The following is a 16,025-nucleotide window of genomic DNA, read 5'->3' as shown; positions in this document are numbered from 1 at the left end:
TCTCCCAGGCCATTGCCGTATGGTCTCCCAGAGCACAGCGATAGAGCATCACTGTTCTGCAGGCATGGGTCAGTGTGGGACTGCTTCCAGTAGGCAGTGATTGAAGCTGTCCTCTGCAGCAGAGGGAAAATTAGCCAGACCATGCAAGTCGTGGCTTGTCACTTGGCCTCAATACTGCAGGAAATCTCAATTTGTTTAATTTACTAGTATCATCAGCGCGCTTGCAGTAAGCGTGGGTAAAGCCCTTCCCAAATCTTCGTTCGCAAACCCAAGCCATGATGATGATGATGAACCCAGCCAGGGCTTCTGTATTCTGTTTATATAGTGCTTCTGATTATCAGAAACGTTTTTGCCTGTGTTCAGGATAGCTGCAATATATGCTGATCAAAGTTTGTCTTGAATGAAACTGATAATAAAAAATTTCAAGAAATTTGAAATAGGTTTTCTATTTATTGTCTTTTCTTCCAAAGACAACTCTTCCTTTATAGAAAAAGTCACAACCTGGTTTTGCATTGATGAGTGATTTTTCAGTTACTGAAAGGTTGAATCCACGTTTTGATGCATATATTTTTTTTATTTTTATAAAAGGTTACTTCTTGTGAGTGGAGGTTTTCCACAGAGATCTGTAATCATGGGATCTCGCTTTTTATGTTTGTAAATTTATTAAAAAAAAAAAAAACTAACTGGACAATTTGAAGGTAATCTACATGCCAGCTAAAAACATCAGTGTTCAAGGCATATTCAGATAGATCGTTTCATTTTGCTCTCATCTCTGTAGTAATGGCAGTAAATTTAATCTCAGCTCTCAATTCTGGGTTTGTTAAACTCTGTTGTTCATTTCATTATGATATTGAATTACAGTCTGTTAAAGTAAATATGCTATTCATTTCCCTCTAATAATATGGTTCAGATCATTTCACATTATATGAACCTTTTATAAACTGAATGTAATTATGGCAGTTAATATATATTTTTCAAATTCTCTTGTTAGTCTCTAAGGCTCTCTGGAGGGAGCATGTGAAAACTACCCAGGAAAGTGAAAACCTTCCTAAGGGCTGTTTATTTTAATTTAAAAGCAAATTAGATTCTAATATCATAATGGTAGTGAGTTTGTTTCTCTGTTTGTACTTTAAATCCATACTCAGTCCCAAGGCTTCCACTACTGTTTTATTCAGTCTTATTGAAAACCTGTTCAAAGCCCATGAAAGAAGTCGATTTTTTTCATTGCCTTCATGTAATTCTTAGTGAATCTCTACCAGTCTTTTTTTTCTGCAAGAACTTTTAACTCATAAATTCAAAACTTTTTATGCTTTTAAACTCCAGGTTTAAAACAACAGTTGGGCAACTTACCTTCCGCTTAACAGAGTTTACAAATTTCATCCTCTATTCCCTACATAAAGATTAGACATATGCTGGAAGTCTCCGTTTAAATAGCAGCCATCTGATACATGTAGCTTTATCGATGCACCTGGTATCCACATCTGGCACTCACTGTTTGGTTAAATATTTAGAAGGCTTTAAAAAAATCAAACACTGTGACACACCAATGAGAACATTTTTGTTGTCACATATTGTACCTTGATAGAAACAACAGCAGTCGTGCAGCATTATCCATAGTCTACGAGAGAGTCAGCAGCAGGAGCTGAGCCGATTTCTGAATCCCCCCAGCATTGAGACAACCCAGCCGAGTGAAGATATGAATGCTATTAATCAGGACAACAGTGCACAGCCAGAGGTATGTTAATCAGAAAACGATCAGCTACTCCAAACAAATTCAGAATACTTCCATGTTTCTTATTTGTTCTTTTTTAAACACGATTTTATCTGGAGAAGTTGAAAGTAATATCTTGTTTTGCTTCAGTCTCTGCCTTTATATGTAAAGATGGGGTGGTCTAAGGCAGTAATTCCCAAGCTTAGTTGGCTGTCTGGCTAGCACCATAAAGGGCAAACTCAGCTGTACAACTCTAGCAGCACTAGCTTCCAGCTCTAGCCCATGCACAGGCTCAGGGATGTGAAGCTTTCCTGTTCAAGCATTCTGAAGTAGTGTTGACACTCAGAGTGATAATATTAGGCATTCTTGGTCTTCTGAGTAGGAGTCCTGGGCTCTTCCAGGGTACAGAATGAAGAAGATACAACATAAGGACTCCTCTCTGGAAAGCTGAGAACACTATTGGACCCTTCAGTGTAATGGAATTGAGCCCAAATGTTCTTTTTATTTTTTCCTATTTGTAGTAGTTTTTTGGGGCAGTAAAGAATAAAAACTATGGTGCCTTAACAAATTACAATGTTTTGTTTGTATTAATGTATAAAGTTTGCAGATAGAGTAGAAAGATAACCCTTCATAGGATTATCCCTATGCAACGGGGAACTATGACCAATACTCTTTTTTCTCTGTTCAGACAAGTAGTCAGCAGCAGCTCCTTAGCCCGACACTTTCTGACAGAGGGGGCTATCGACAAGACTCTGGAGATGCTGGGAAACGTCAGCGGAAAATTGGAGAATGGCGTTTGCCGTCAGGTAAGTGAAAAATATTTATCAGTAGAGTCCCCACATGCCAAATCACTGCTGCACAATGCCAAGGCCATGAGAGGCCTCATAATTCACAGTTCTATCTCCCACCTGCTGCTTGGCACCCACATCAGGGTTTTTTCTACCCTCATACGTGATGAAATACAGCAATCTCTCCCCTTTCTCCCAGCTCTGAATTTTGGAAGATGGGTTAAAGCCTTGCCATGTGCAGGTGGTTGAGTTTTTTTGCTTTTTCATGCGTTTACTCGGGATCTTTGGATTGGGGCATGTACCATCCTGTGTGTTGGGATGGCATTTAGAGTTCTCTTTTATCATATAAAAAACAGTGAATATGAATGGTTTTCCTAACAACAGTAGTAACTTCTGAGTGCCTTGTCTTGTCTAAGCACACCAGGTGTATGATTTATACCTTACACCATACATTTTTGTATTCTCACTTCAGCCAGGAGTTGTCCAGGTGTTCTAGAAAAAATACAGTCCACTAGAAAAGAAAGGCTAGACTATGCCTTGTAGGAGGGTGCTTACAGGATGGTGGGAGAGGTGCATAAGTACAGTCTGAGGCCTTATTAAGTCTTTATCTTAAGAGCACTCTCTATCACCTGAAATATTCTGTTTTAAAGTGCATAATGACATCTGCTGCCTGTCATGCTCGTGATCAGCAGGTTAGGTGTGTGCACATCAACCCGCTTTCAGCTGTCATCAGTCAGTCCTATTCCAAGAGCACTGGCTTCAAAGGCTGCTAATGTTTAGAAGAGGTGTTTGATGGTCGTGCTGTGAGTACCATTAACAGTACTTTTGTGACCAGAGTACTTGTCCAAGAAACAGGACAGCTTAATAGAGAAATTTTGATAAATGTTTCTCCCTTAAATGACACTGAGCAGCAAAGATCAACATTTTGTTGGAACAGAGAGAAACAGTAAAAGAAGGAGCATGCTAAGGAGGAATTGTAATACTGTAGCTATCTGGGTAGGTTTTTCAAGAGAGAATGAGGAGTTCAGGGTTGCCTTTCTTAGCACTGATCTTGGCCATGTCAATCTTGAAGGTTCCTTGGTGGATGGAGGGTTACCTCCATGCACAGTACAGCCCAGCAGATACTACGTAGTCTGCCTCCAATTCAACAAAGACATATTTAGGATTGTGAATGGCATCTTTAAGAGCAGTTGTGGGTTTTGTATGTTTACACATGTGTTTTAGTGCTTTTCTAAAGCCATACCAGCAGCTTGTACTGGCTTCACCCCTAGGCCATAGTTAAATATAACTTTCTAGTTGTAGCTGCCACCCCTGAATACACTTTTCCCTCCCTTTTTCTGGCACTGACCACTTTCACCATTTTGCCAGCAGGTCAGCTCATGTAAGTACTGCCTGAACCATTTAGGTTGCAGTTAGCCAGATAAGAAGTGATCTATTGGATCAGCTATCCCAGCAGAAGAAGATGAGGCACTGCTCAGTTAAATTGCTCTACCAGCAGATAAATGGGAGCAGTTTCAGCTGGAGCTGGAAAAAAACATGTTAGAAGAGAGCCCTTCTCTTTCTGTGCTATATCAGTTTAAAGTTGCCCCAATCCAGCTAGTTCTGTATACCCAAATTCTAAGCAAAAATGTTCAAGAAGCAGATCTACTGTAATCTGAATTTTCTGTTTTATTTCATAGCCCCGAAACCAATAAGCCATTCAGTGTCTTCAGTCAACCTCCGCTTTGGTGGACGTTCAACTATGAAATGTGTTGTATGCAAAATGAATCCCATGTCTGATGCTGCTTCGTGTGGATCAGAAGTCAAAAAATGGTGGACAAGACAATTAACTGTGGAGAGTGATGAGAGTGGAGAGGACCTTCTTGATATCTGAGAAAAATGTAACTCATGCTGCAACAAGGACCACTTCAAGTACAACCTGGTTTTCTGTTTAGAATTGAAGACACTGTGTGATGTATGATTTCTGTAAAACCAATGTCATGATTTTTTTCAAATGCTTATCGTTCTGCTATACGAAGCATAGCACACACTTATACATTAGAAATCACCACTATAGGTACTAATTGTACTTTAAGGGACCTGTACACAACAGCAGTACTAACAAAGCCAGAGAGACTATATTGCCTTTAGCGGACGGAGCATTGAAAGATTTCCTGTGTTCTGTAGCTACCTAATGCAAATGTGTGGTTTTCTTCAACCTACACCATACTTCAAAGTGTCGACACTTTACAGTACAGGGGTGATGTATTTCTTCTTTTTGTGTGTTCCCTTCAGTTCTTACTTAGTAACATTCCTTTAGAAAGATTTTATTATTCACAAGTGACCTGCAGAGGTCAGCACTGGCTTCATGTTCGAGGGAAGTATTTTTACAAAAAATACAGATTCTGTATCTGAATTACAATTCTAAGCCTTTTCTGGACCTTTTTTTTAAATACACAAGACACAGGATAACTCATTTTAAAATCAGAAGGTGAAGAATGAGCTATTAAAATGTAAATATCTTTGGGTTTTGGTTAATTATGCAAAGAGCTTGATTTTCATAGAGAAAATGGTGAAAAAAAGAAAAAAAAGACATAAATACTGTGCTTTTAAGCATCCAGCTAAAGAACTCCATGTGAAAAACATGGTTTATGCTTAATTTTCAGAATATACTGGTTACATATATATATGGTGTCGCTATTCTCCTGTTAATTGGTTCCCATTTCCTTGCGTAGTTGTAAGATAACATTCTTCTTGTCTGTGTGATAAAAATTAGCATGTTGGGGGTTCTAATTACAGAGTAGTATTGTATGGCTTTTAAAATAGACTCCAGTTTTGCCTGTATAGGTAGAAGTGATTTTTACTTTCCCATGTTACTACTCATGCTAAGAAAAAGAAAAGCTAAGGCATGCCACTGTACTGTGGTTAACTACCTTTGTCCCTTTTATCCCAGTGCATTGTATTCTGAGTGTTAGCCTTCTTTTATTTTATGAAGCACCAGTAGTGGTGGAAAGCACCATAGCTGGTGGAAAAGCAGCTATCCCTTTCATAAATGTTTTTCCAGTGAAAGGCCAATGCTATACAGATACAGAGGTGGAGCAGAAAAGCCACAAAATGCAGCAGAACTTGCTAGTTTCAGAATTGAAGGCTGTCTAAAATGTGAGGTATAAATGTGCCCTTCTCTCAGGGAAGAACTACGAGGTTGCAGGTTTTGTAGCTCGGCCCCCAGCTGGGGTTTTTAGCATTTCTGTTACCATTGTTTCCTATGGAAATGATAGGTTGCTCTAACATGGCCTGATGTGAGATCTTGCAAGAGGCTCGCAGTTAATGCACACCACCACTTAAAAAATATAACCTTTAAAAAGCAGACAAAAGCCAGTGCTTTGTGATGTCTTCTGGCCAAAATATCAATGCAAAGTGGTCAGAATACAGCATTGTTTTCACAGATGCCTTCACCATAAATGCAAAATTAGTTTTGGCCATAAAATACAGTTTTCTTGGCATCTATCAGTTTTTTGTTCCCTGCGTATGGTTGAACATGGTTTAGATTTTTTTCAAAAATAGTCATATTGAACACATCTGTATTTTGTGGTTTCTTTATATGTTTTGTGGTATATTTGAGTTTAAATTGAGTCAGCTGTAACTCTATAGTAACAGAACGTGTGCATTCTCTTGTTTACTAGATTATGAACCGTCAACAAAACTTCATATGCAAATCCATTATTTTGTGTTCTGGTTTGTGCTTGTTTAAGTTGAGCTTTTGTATATACTACTAAAAGATAAATATTTGATTTATAAAAAATAATATCCTTGGAAGTTCAGTAATATATTGAACTCCAGATCTTTATGAACCATTCTTGCTGCAAACCTTCTTTTTAAAAGAATATGGCAAACATTTTTTCCTTGCCTTACAGTACTCTGTCAATAAAAGTGAGTTGCTTTAAACAATATTCCTTCCTCTGATTTTCTTTCTAACAATATTCACTCATCTGTGATAATGGTGCATAGTGGCTAGGTGCGTGGTTTGTACAGGATTATTTAAAGAGATGCTTTTGAACTCTTCTAATTGGAGGTCCTGTTTTTTTCATGAGAAGTCCAGAAGCTGACCTCATCAGTACTGCCAGGAGGGCTCTCATTCCAAAAATGGAACTAAATAGGACTGTTCATTATTTATTTTTATTTAACCCACTTTTTTTTTTTTTATTGCTTTAGAGCCTGAATATGTATGCATGTGTGTGGCACAAGGAAAACTGAGGTGAAAATGTTGTAGACTGCCTTCCAGTATCTTCCAAAACACCAGAAATCCCTGGACCATCTAATTTAACTGGCAAGCTGGCTCTGAGAAGGCAATGCTCACCTATTTATTCCCCCATTTTACTTTTGCAGAAATAGGAAGTGAAATGGAGTTGCAAAGATATGAAAGCACTATATACTAGAGCACCCAGTCAACTTAAGATGAAAACCTCCTTAGTATGGCATCCCTGACATAACTGAAGGTGATAGGTTCCTACTCTGCAGCAGAGCAACCAATGCATGTTTGCACATGAAGGTGAAGAAGAGGAGAGTTAAAGAATGACCTGTGCCAACAATGAAGAGACAGAAAGGAAACAGTGCATCAGGAAACCAGAGTCAATCCAGACAGCCTAAGAGAAAAGTTCAAACAAGAACAGACCCTAGACAAAGAAAAGCCAAAAATTGCCAGAGGGATATTGCTACCTACAGTGCTCTCGGCTACTGGAATTAAATCCAGAGTTATCTGACACAAATGAAAAGAGTAAAATGTCTAGACAGCTTTCCATCCACTAAAAGAGCTCTGTTCTATAGGAAGCAAGTTGTAAAAGTCTTCATGGCTCGGGTGGTCAAAAAGTGTAGTGCATGTTGACAGTGGTCAAATAAAAATCAGCTTGTGGGAAGTTTGAGAACATTCAGCAAAGATGTATCTCAATGTCATTCCAAAGTCAAGTCGGATTTAAGACAATCATTTCTGTAATGAAGAAATTAATAACCTGAAACCATTCACTACTGGAAGATATCCAACTGAATTAAGATCTAAAAATATAAAGTACACTTTGATCTGGCAAGCTGAAAATACCATCATTGTTTTAACTAATGAGGACCAATCAGGCTTAAGCATCTTCAAAATAACATTAGGTTCAGTATTGTCTGCATTAGAAAACCAGTATCACAGCTGCTGAGAAGCCAAGAATTTAGATGTCAAAAGCAATGACTTTGTGAGATTAATCTTGCTCACTTCTTTTATTCACAACATGCCCACAGCTCCACAGCTCTTCTTACTGTGCAGATAAGGATGTCCATGAATCACTGAAGCAGGAAAAGTTTGCACTGTTGTAACAGTACATTTGGAGCCCCAGCAAGCAAAATGTGTGCTAAACCTCTCATCCAAGAACGCGCGCTCCTTCTGCAACATTTCCACAACAAGAAACAAACACTCGTGTGAGTGGTTAGTCAAAATTACCAACAGCATTATTTCAGTCTCCCTGAATTTAGCTTTAGGAGGCTAAATTCACTGAAGGCAGTTTAATCACACCATGGATGAACTTTCCACACAATGCATAGGCTGATGCTGGGAATTTGGCTGCCCTCGTTTGTTCAATTTCTCTGCTACACAAAGGGACCCTCACTAGAATTCAATTAACCTTCCTCTTCATCCCAAGGGCACTAGTGTCGGACCCCATTAGCAGCTGTTGCCCATTGTTCTCAATGAAGAACCTCTAAGCACCAAGTTATTAACCCATCAGTGAGCTAAGTGTACAGGCAGTGGCATTTTATCCCCCTTCCACAGGTTCTTGTCTCAGATAGTTATTCCAGTACTCTAACTGGTTTCATACTTTTACCTGACTTGTATACCTGCACTGGGGAATTTGGGAAAATTACTTGGGCACCTACAAAAGTGTGTTTCATAAAAGCATAGCTTACTGGAAAGACAAGAGATGTCTTGCGCACAGGTGGAAAAGGAAAAAACAAAACCTGTCCATCAGCCTGAAGAGCTGTTGACATTAACCTTTTCATCTTTCTGAATCCAAGCAGCAGCCACCAGTGGCATCAGCCTCCAGTGTCTCAGTGGGCATTGCTTTGTTTCAGAAAAGCTTTTGCTGAGATTGGAAACAAACTGGTTTATACCAGATAGACCTCAGTGAGTCCTAGAGACTTGGGCAGTCAAGTTCTAATTGAATCTTGCACATGAGGGAGGTCACTGCGGTGGCATTACTGTTTGTGAGTACAATTACCCCCAAAAGTAAGAGGAGAGGGTTGGCCCTTGAGTTCATTGACAGAGAAGCTGAATGTCACATCCTTGCTCATGCCCTGTATTCTGCTTTTAGGTTCTGCTCTCTAATTGCACGTAAGACAGGCAGTACCTTGGCATATTCTGCATTCTCAGTATGTGCTCCCAAGAAATGAGGGATTCAACACAGTTAAAATTTCATTATAATGTATTTGATGACAGTTTATAAGGGTAATGAGTCTTGATTTTTTTTTGTTTCATCACCCGCTACATGTTCTACAGATCAGGTACTTTAACCTCTCTGATTTTCTAAATTCATACTACCTGGGGGGTCTGTCTACTGTATATTTAAAAATGAGAAAGAAAAGAAAAAAAGGAATAGACCCAGAGCAAGAGAAAGAAAAGGGAAAAGAGAAAGAAAAGGTTAAAAGAAAAGGGAAAAAAAGGAAAAAAAAGTTTGAGTTGTTTTTTTTTTGAGTAGCTATTTAAAAAAACAAAACCAAAAACTGTGGTTTTACCAGTTTATAAGGGTAATGAGTCTTGATTTTTTTTTGTTTCATCACCCGCTACATGTTCTACAGATCAGGTACTTTAACCTCTCTGATTTTCTAAATTCATACTACCTGGGGGGTCTGTCTACTGTATATTTAAAAATGAGAAAGAAAAGAAAAAAAGGAATAGACCCAGAGCAAGAGAAAGAAAAGGGAAAAGAGAAAGAAAAGGTTAAAAGAAAAGGGAAAAAAAGGAAAAAAAAGTTTTAGTTGTTTTTTTTTTGAGTAGCTATTTAAAAAAAAAAAACCAACAACTGTGTTTTTACATAAAGACAAGCCTCTCAGTTGTTCCGACCAAGCTAAGAAAACAAAAAAAGTTTTTACTTTTTCTTTAACGTGTCCATTTCTCACAGGCACCTCAGTTTCAAAATTAAGAGTTTTCATGTTTTGACTCTTCTTTTTAGTTTAAAAAGTCATCAGAACCTATTCGGTGTATTTGACTTAAAATTGTCAATACTTTGGTCGACAAAAAACTGATTTCCCCCATGATTTTTATCATGCACAAAAATTCACGTAGATTTTTTTTTTCAAGTTTACCCGGAAAAGGTTCATCCTGGTGGATGAAAAACTGGGCACAATCTGGCAGTGTGTGCTTGCAGGCCAGAAAATCGACTGTATCCTGGGCTGCATCAACAGAAGTGTGGCCAGCAGGTCGAAGGGGGTGATTCTGCCCTTCTGCTTTGGTTAGACCCCACCTGGAGAACTGCATCCAGCTCTGGAGACTTCAGCATGGGAAAGACACAAACCTGTTGGAGCAAGTCCAGAGGAAGGCCACAAAAATGGTCAGAGGGCTGGAACAACTCTGCTGTGAGGACAGGCTGAGAGAGCTGGGGTTGTTCAGCCTGGAGAAGAGAAGGCTCCAGGGAGACCCTATAGCAGCCTGTCGATATTATAAAGGGGAGTTGCAAGAAAGACAGAGAGACTTTTTACAAAGGCCTGTGTTGATAAGAAAAGGGTTAATGGTTTCAGACTGAAAGAGAGTAGATTTAGGTTGGACACAAGGAATAAATTCTTTGTGATGAGGTCGGTGAGGCATTGGAACAGGTTGCTCAGAGAAGTTGTGTATGTCCCTTCCCTCAGAAGTCTCCAAGGCCGGGTTGGATAGGGCTTTGAGCAACCTGACCTAATGAAAGATGTCCCTACCCATGGTGGGTGGGGGGGTTGGACTAGATGATCTTTGAAGATCCCTACCAACCCAAACCATTCCATTATTCTCTGATTCCTATAGATTTTTGTATCTGGCATAAGAACAATGTTGTACAGAAAAATGGCATACAAGAAAAAGAACACTGCCTTTGTTATCTGTATGTTAAAAACTGCACAACAATGAACGTTTTCCTCTGTTTGCTGAAACTGACTCAGCCAAAATGTTGGTTTGCAGACATCATTGTGAGTATTCTTCCCAAACACTTGAAATATTTGAAACACTAAACATCACCAAGGATAAAAAAAAAAAAAAAATCACATTTCCCAGAGTCTCCTCTACTGCCTGCCAAGTCCTCCAGTGCGACCAGACACATGGGGGTGAGTTTTGCAGTGTCCCTGTAGGCACCGCTGGCCCTGGCCACCACACTGCTGGAGACAACCACCTCTTCCACAAAGCTGGCAGGTGCAAATATGTGCCTGTGCCTCTGTCGTCCGTGTCAAAACCCGTATTTTCCACTGCACCTGTTGTGGAGGGGAGTTAAAGCTCTACCGAGGTCAGTAGAGGCTGAGCAGACGCGGGGCCTCTCAAGCTGCTCCACCAGGAGAGGGATACCTCTGGCACCACAGTGCCTGGGCGCCAAGAGAAGCCAATGTGCACAGCAAAGCTTGCCTGAAATTTTCTCCCAGAGCTTTCAGACTGGTGATGTTAGGTGTGTAATTCATCCACTCCTGTGCTGCGGGCACTCCCAAGGATATGATCCAGTGGAGTGTAGCTGCTGTTGAGTAAGAAGGTTGGAAATGTTGCTCATAGCCAGCTCCAGCTCCTTCACAGGAAAGCACAATGGCCTGAACTTGGCCAGTTCAACTCTTCACCCAGCTGCTGCTTCTTCTGAACTCTGCAAAAGACTCCATATTTAAAGATCCGGGTGTTAAAACCTTCATCTTAATTGAATCAGCAACAGCAATAATATTTCCCTGACCTTGGCCTGTAGGTGTATTTCAAATTTATATGCCTTCATCACTGCAGCCTGTAGCTGTAAGGGCTTATCTGCATGAGGAAGTTGCACCAGCTTAAATTTCACCTGTTGTAGCAAATTGATTTCTCTAAATCAGTTTGAATACCTGTGGAAATGCTTATTTCAGTTTAAAGATTTTTTTTCTATTGACCTGTCTTAAAGCTCAGCCTTGGTTTTATTCTAATGGCAAGTGTGCTCCCACAGGTCTACACGTCAGCTGTCTTAACTGTTTTCAAAACTGGACCTTTAATTATATGGTTGTACCACCTTTGCACAGAGGAGGCCTTTCTTATAATCTCTGGGAGTAGCTGAGATGCTAAATAAAAGCCATCTGAGGAACAGCTTGCATCCTGCTTTGTGAGCGGCCATGCAGCCTGGTGCTAGCACAGCCCCAGCCCTGCCGTGTGCCACTCCAACCACTTTGCCCCAAGACATTGTTTCAGAATAATTTACACCAGGATTCACTCCCCAGGAGACATTTCGGATAAGACTCCCTCTGCCTTGTGCAGCCCTCAGATATGATATGAGCAGCTTTGTAGCCCCAAGTATCCTTACAAGCACCCCTGCCATGCTGCAGAGCACGCAGAGCATCCTCTCAGTTTCAGGCTATGGATGGTGCAAAACATCCCTTGCCTTGTTCCAGGTCACTGAGCTGAACAAAACACACAAAGAATATAATGATTATTTGCTAGGCCCACATAAACATCAAATGGGGCCCAGGGGATGTGCTGTGGATGTGACAGGGCTTCTGCAGAGGGTCTCACCCCGTGCAGTGTGGCTGTAAAACTCCTGTCACGTGCCCTAGGAGCCGGGGGCACCTGACACTCTCCACTTGCAGACACAAACAGTCAGCTTGGGCTTGGATTGCTTTCACAAAGCCGTCCTTCCTTAAGTAAATCAGTGCCTTCCAGTAGGAAAAGGTCTTGGTATGATAGCTAAGACCCATTTTCCAAGTCAATCGAGCTACAGTGTTGTATTTTAATATACGTTCAGTCATCCACAGTTGTAATCAAACATTATATTCCCCCTGAGCCAAACAGTCAGAAATGCCAAAGACAGGCCATTTCAACAGTCTTCAATAGCTGAGCCTTCTACTAAGGTATCGCAGAACTACGACAAATTTAAACCCTTTTTTAACACTAGAGGGCTAGCGTCACTTTACATTGTCTGTCTGCTCACACACACACACACACGATTAGTAGCTTGATCATCTTTGTGGTAGAAGTTTAATTTTTTTTCCTTTGTGAAGAATTTAGGTACCACAGGGACAAGAAATTTCTAGTGTCATTGTATGACAAGGAAGCTTTCATTAACCTTGTAGTACTTACTGAAAAATTGCTTTTTTTTGTTTGTGGAAGCATGTCTTTTGGGGAAACTAATGACATTTGTATTCCTACTTGAATGTGATGTGCACAGAAGTTGTAATAGAAGATTAAGTTACCAACTATGTTTCATTTTTCCTGTCACCATTAATTGTGGTATTTGCATGTCAGCTGGAATGCAGCTTGTATTTGCATTTCAATTCCCAGCAAAATTCAGGAGTGACACCATTTTCAAAATCTAGCTCCCAAAGTTGAAGAAACAAATAGTTAAGGACATCAGAAATGTTATGCTGCAAAATCAAGGCATATTTCATTTCTTGGCCGCAGAAATTGTGCTAAATGACTTGAACAGCTTTTTATGATGCCTGCTTTTCACTTCTGGATTTCCTTTGCCTGACTGTAAGCCTGACTGAACATACATTTACGTATGTTCACTTATAAGCTATGGTTAGATGAGAAATACTGTTACAAACTATATTTGTTGATGGATATTTAATAATTTCAAGAAATATCTGAGTGCAGCTTTCTTTCTGTGCTTAAGGGTGAAAAGCAGGGAGTACTCAGGGTAATTTCTTTATAGCAATTTTTACAGTAAGAGGGAGAGTGAGAAAAAAAGCACAGGATGGTGCACAACATCCATGGAAAGCAGCATGAAGTTTCCCTTTGGCTGCAGTGAGCCCATGGTGTCCCTCCTTAATGGGCACTTCAAGCTAATGTGGTTTATTTCCATTTCACATGCCCACATGTGTGCCATACCCAGCTGTCTGCAGTGACTCGTCCAGTTGTGGTTCACCCACAGTCAGTTGCGTGCCCACATCTTTGCTTAACATTGCTGGTTGCACTAGTTATGTTGGGCTTCCCCCTCAAGTGTTCATCTAACACGAACCACAAGACTTTATGCCATCTATTCACTGGGTAAGCTGTCACACCAAGGGATTAGTCAGCTTGAATTTCGTATGAATTTCGTTTAAAAACTTCACTGCACATCTGCATCCGAAATTTGCTGCAAGCACATTGCCAAGTGGTGTCCGGGAACTGGCACACATCCTGTGAGCACACAGTGTACTGCCGCCTTGCAGCGAGGCCACGCTGGCTGCTGTGACTGCCTATTGCACTGAGCGTTACGGTAAAACATCGCCTGCATTGCTCAGCTTCTGTGTGCTAAGAGAAGGGGCAAAAGAGAGCAAGCTTTTCTTTCCTGTGTGCAGTGGGATACCTACCAGCAGAAAATGTGATTTGGAACCCAAATCAGAGTAAAAGCCTTCCATCATTCTCTTCCATTTCACCCAACATTTAGCTGTGGGGGGTGGAGCTAAGGGTCAGCAGACAGGGAGGAAAGTCCTGGAAACTTCTGTCATCATCCTGTTGACAGGTACAGGAAAGCTGCTGCGAAGTTAGTGTCATGTGGCGGATAGAGGATCAGGACAGCAAGGACACAGAGGAAGGAGGAAGGAGACAAAGTTGCAGTTGAGAAAGTTCTGGATGTGTTTTCTTGGGCATCGCTCCTTGGGAGAACCCTGCAATGGCTGCGAGTCCTGCTAAACCTGTGCGATGGCCGGCAGCAAAGGCAGAATGTAAGATGCATAAAATGATTTTTCAGGAAACCGTTACAGAGTTTCCCTGCAGGTATTAGCTTTATTTTCCTATAAAGAATAAAGGCCTTACAAGAGTCTGCTGTCCTGCCATCAGCACTGACCACTAGCTAGCTGGCGTGGGGCTAGTCCTCATGGTGCCAGGGGTGTCGTGGTAGTGGTGGGTGCAGCCATGGTGAGGCTGCAATTCAAGGGGGTGTTACGGACTTCAGGGGTTATTTGCAATGGTCATGGGACCATACTGAGTTGACATGTCACAAGGGTGAGTTCATCACATCAGCAATGCAAGGCTGGGTAATCAGGGACAAACTTTGTCTCAGATGTGTCTCCACTATCTTCTGTTTAATATGATAATGGAGCAGCTGAGGAAGACAGGTCGTGTCACTGTTAAGTATGGTGCTGTCCCCAAAGCTGAGGTGCGAAAATAAGAGGGAAACATATGTTCTCCAGGCAGGAGAAAAGCAACTTGCAAAGCTATATGATTTCTGTGCCAAGCCAGAGCTTTATTTGGCACAAAAATTATCTTTACCAGCACCTGCAAGCGACTGTGTAGTACACTGTAAAATTAATAGTCAGAGAATTAATTCCTTAGAGCACAAAGGAAAAACACTTCCTCTTGTAGATGATGGTGTATCAGGTGTGTTTAGGCTGCTTCAAAGCCAAGGGCATTAGTGAAACCAAAAGCCAGAACTGTAAGACCCTGCTTTATTTCAGGTGTAAAGCTCTGCAGTAAAAGTGCTTTCCCTCAAACAAAGAAACCTGGCTGAAGCCATATGAGCTTGTTGGTGTGGAGGCTAGTCAGGTGAGAAAGAGTAACATGCAAACACCGCTGGAAAGACATCTGGGTTGTGTTGAGATAGTGGTAAAGAGAGTGAGACTGACCTCTGATGAACTTTTCCGTTACAGAGCAGAGGGTGGAAGAATATGTCAAAACCATAAGCAGCAGTTCTCTAACGTTACAGCCTCCTAATCGTTGCATTACAGCAAGCAGTGCTTGCTGCTTTCATTGGTGGGTGTTATATGTGCTTCCTCCCGTGCTTTTTCCTGTTCAGCCCTCACAATGGGGCCAAAAAGGATCTTCCAAATCCACCTCTTTTCCATGATCTGCCTTTTTGCAAGCATGCATCGATGACACTGAGCACATGCCTAAATGCTCTGCTCCTCAGGTGGCGGATAACCCTCAGGACTGCTTTGCTTCTGTGGCAAACCAGTATCCAGTAACTCACTGGGGTGGCTAAGACATCTCTTATATCACTCAATCCATACAAAGCAATCCCTGTTGCATTTTGAAAGCTACGGTCTTCTTACGGCTCACCCAGCCCGTTATTCAAGGTCTGGGATATGAAGGACTGGAAGGATCTCAACAGCTGTGTCCACCTTGAAGCGAATGGGTTGCTTGGATCTTGTATTTGAATCAATTAGACATTCCCAAAAAATACAGTGTGGAAGGGCTGGGCCCATCAGCGGACATATGGCTGTGTTTTTCATTGTAGGGCAGCACCCTAAGGCCTCTAGCTCTCTAATAGCTAAGCTTTGACTCGCCGATTGACTGCTCTTCTGGCGATGGATTCAGTCATATCTCCAATCCTGATGAGAAGCTCATAATTCTGCACCACACAAAGTAGAATTACAGAGCTGTATTGTCCCAGATGGAGGAAAAATTCATCATAAAAAAG

General features: G+C 41.1%; 1 protein-coding gene across 1 annotated transcript in view; it reads left to right on the top strand.

Annotated features, from left to right (window-relative positions):
- Positions 1 to 4,372, top strand: part of NALCN (sodium leak channel, non-selective) — a gene marked incomplete at its 5' end in the record, with an annotated part of 60,351 nt that extends 55,979 nt beyond the window's left edge. The window contains 3 exons of the mRNA XM_010139688.1: positions 1,586 to 1,735; positions 2,400 to 2,517; positions 4,179 to 4,372. Of these exons, the coding sequence (XP_010137990.1) occupies positions 1,586 to 1,735; positions 2,400 to 2,517; positions 4,179 to 4,372 (462 nt within the window). The remainder of the gene's footprint in view (positions 1 to 1,585; positions 1,736 to 2,399; positions 2,518 to 4,178) is intronic.
- Between the last annotated feature and the right edge of the window lie 11,653 nt (positions 4,373 to 16,025).

This window comes from Buceros rhinoceros, unplaced genomic scaffold (assembly GCF_000710305.1).
Source record: "Buceros rhinoceros silvestris isolate BGI_N320 unplaced genomic scaffold, ASM71030v1 scaffold7457, whole genome shotgun sequence".
In the NCBI taxonomy this organism is placed as follows: Eukaryota; Metazoa; Chordata; class Aves; order Bucerotiformes; family Bucerotidae; genus Buceros; species Buceros rhinoceros.
This window is presented reverse-complemented; position numbering and strand designations above follow the sequence as displayed.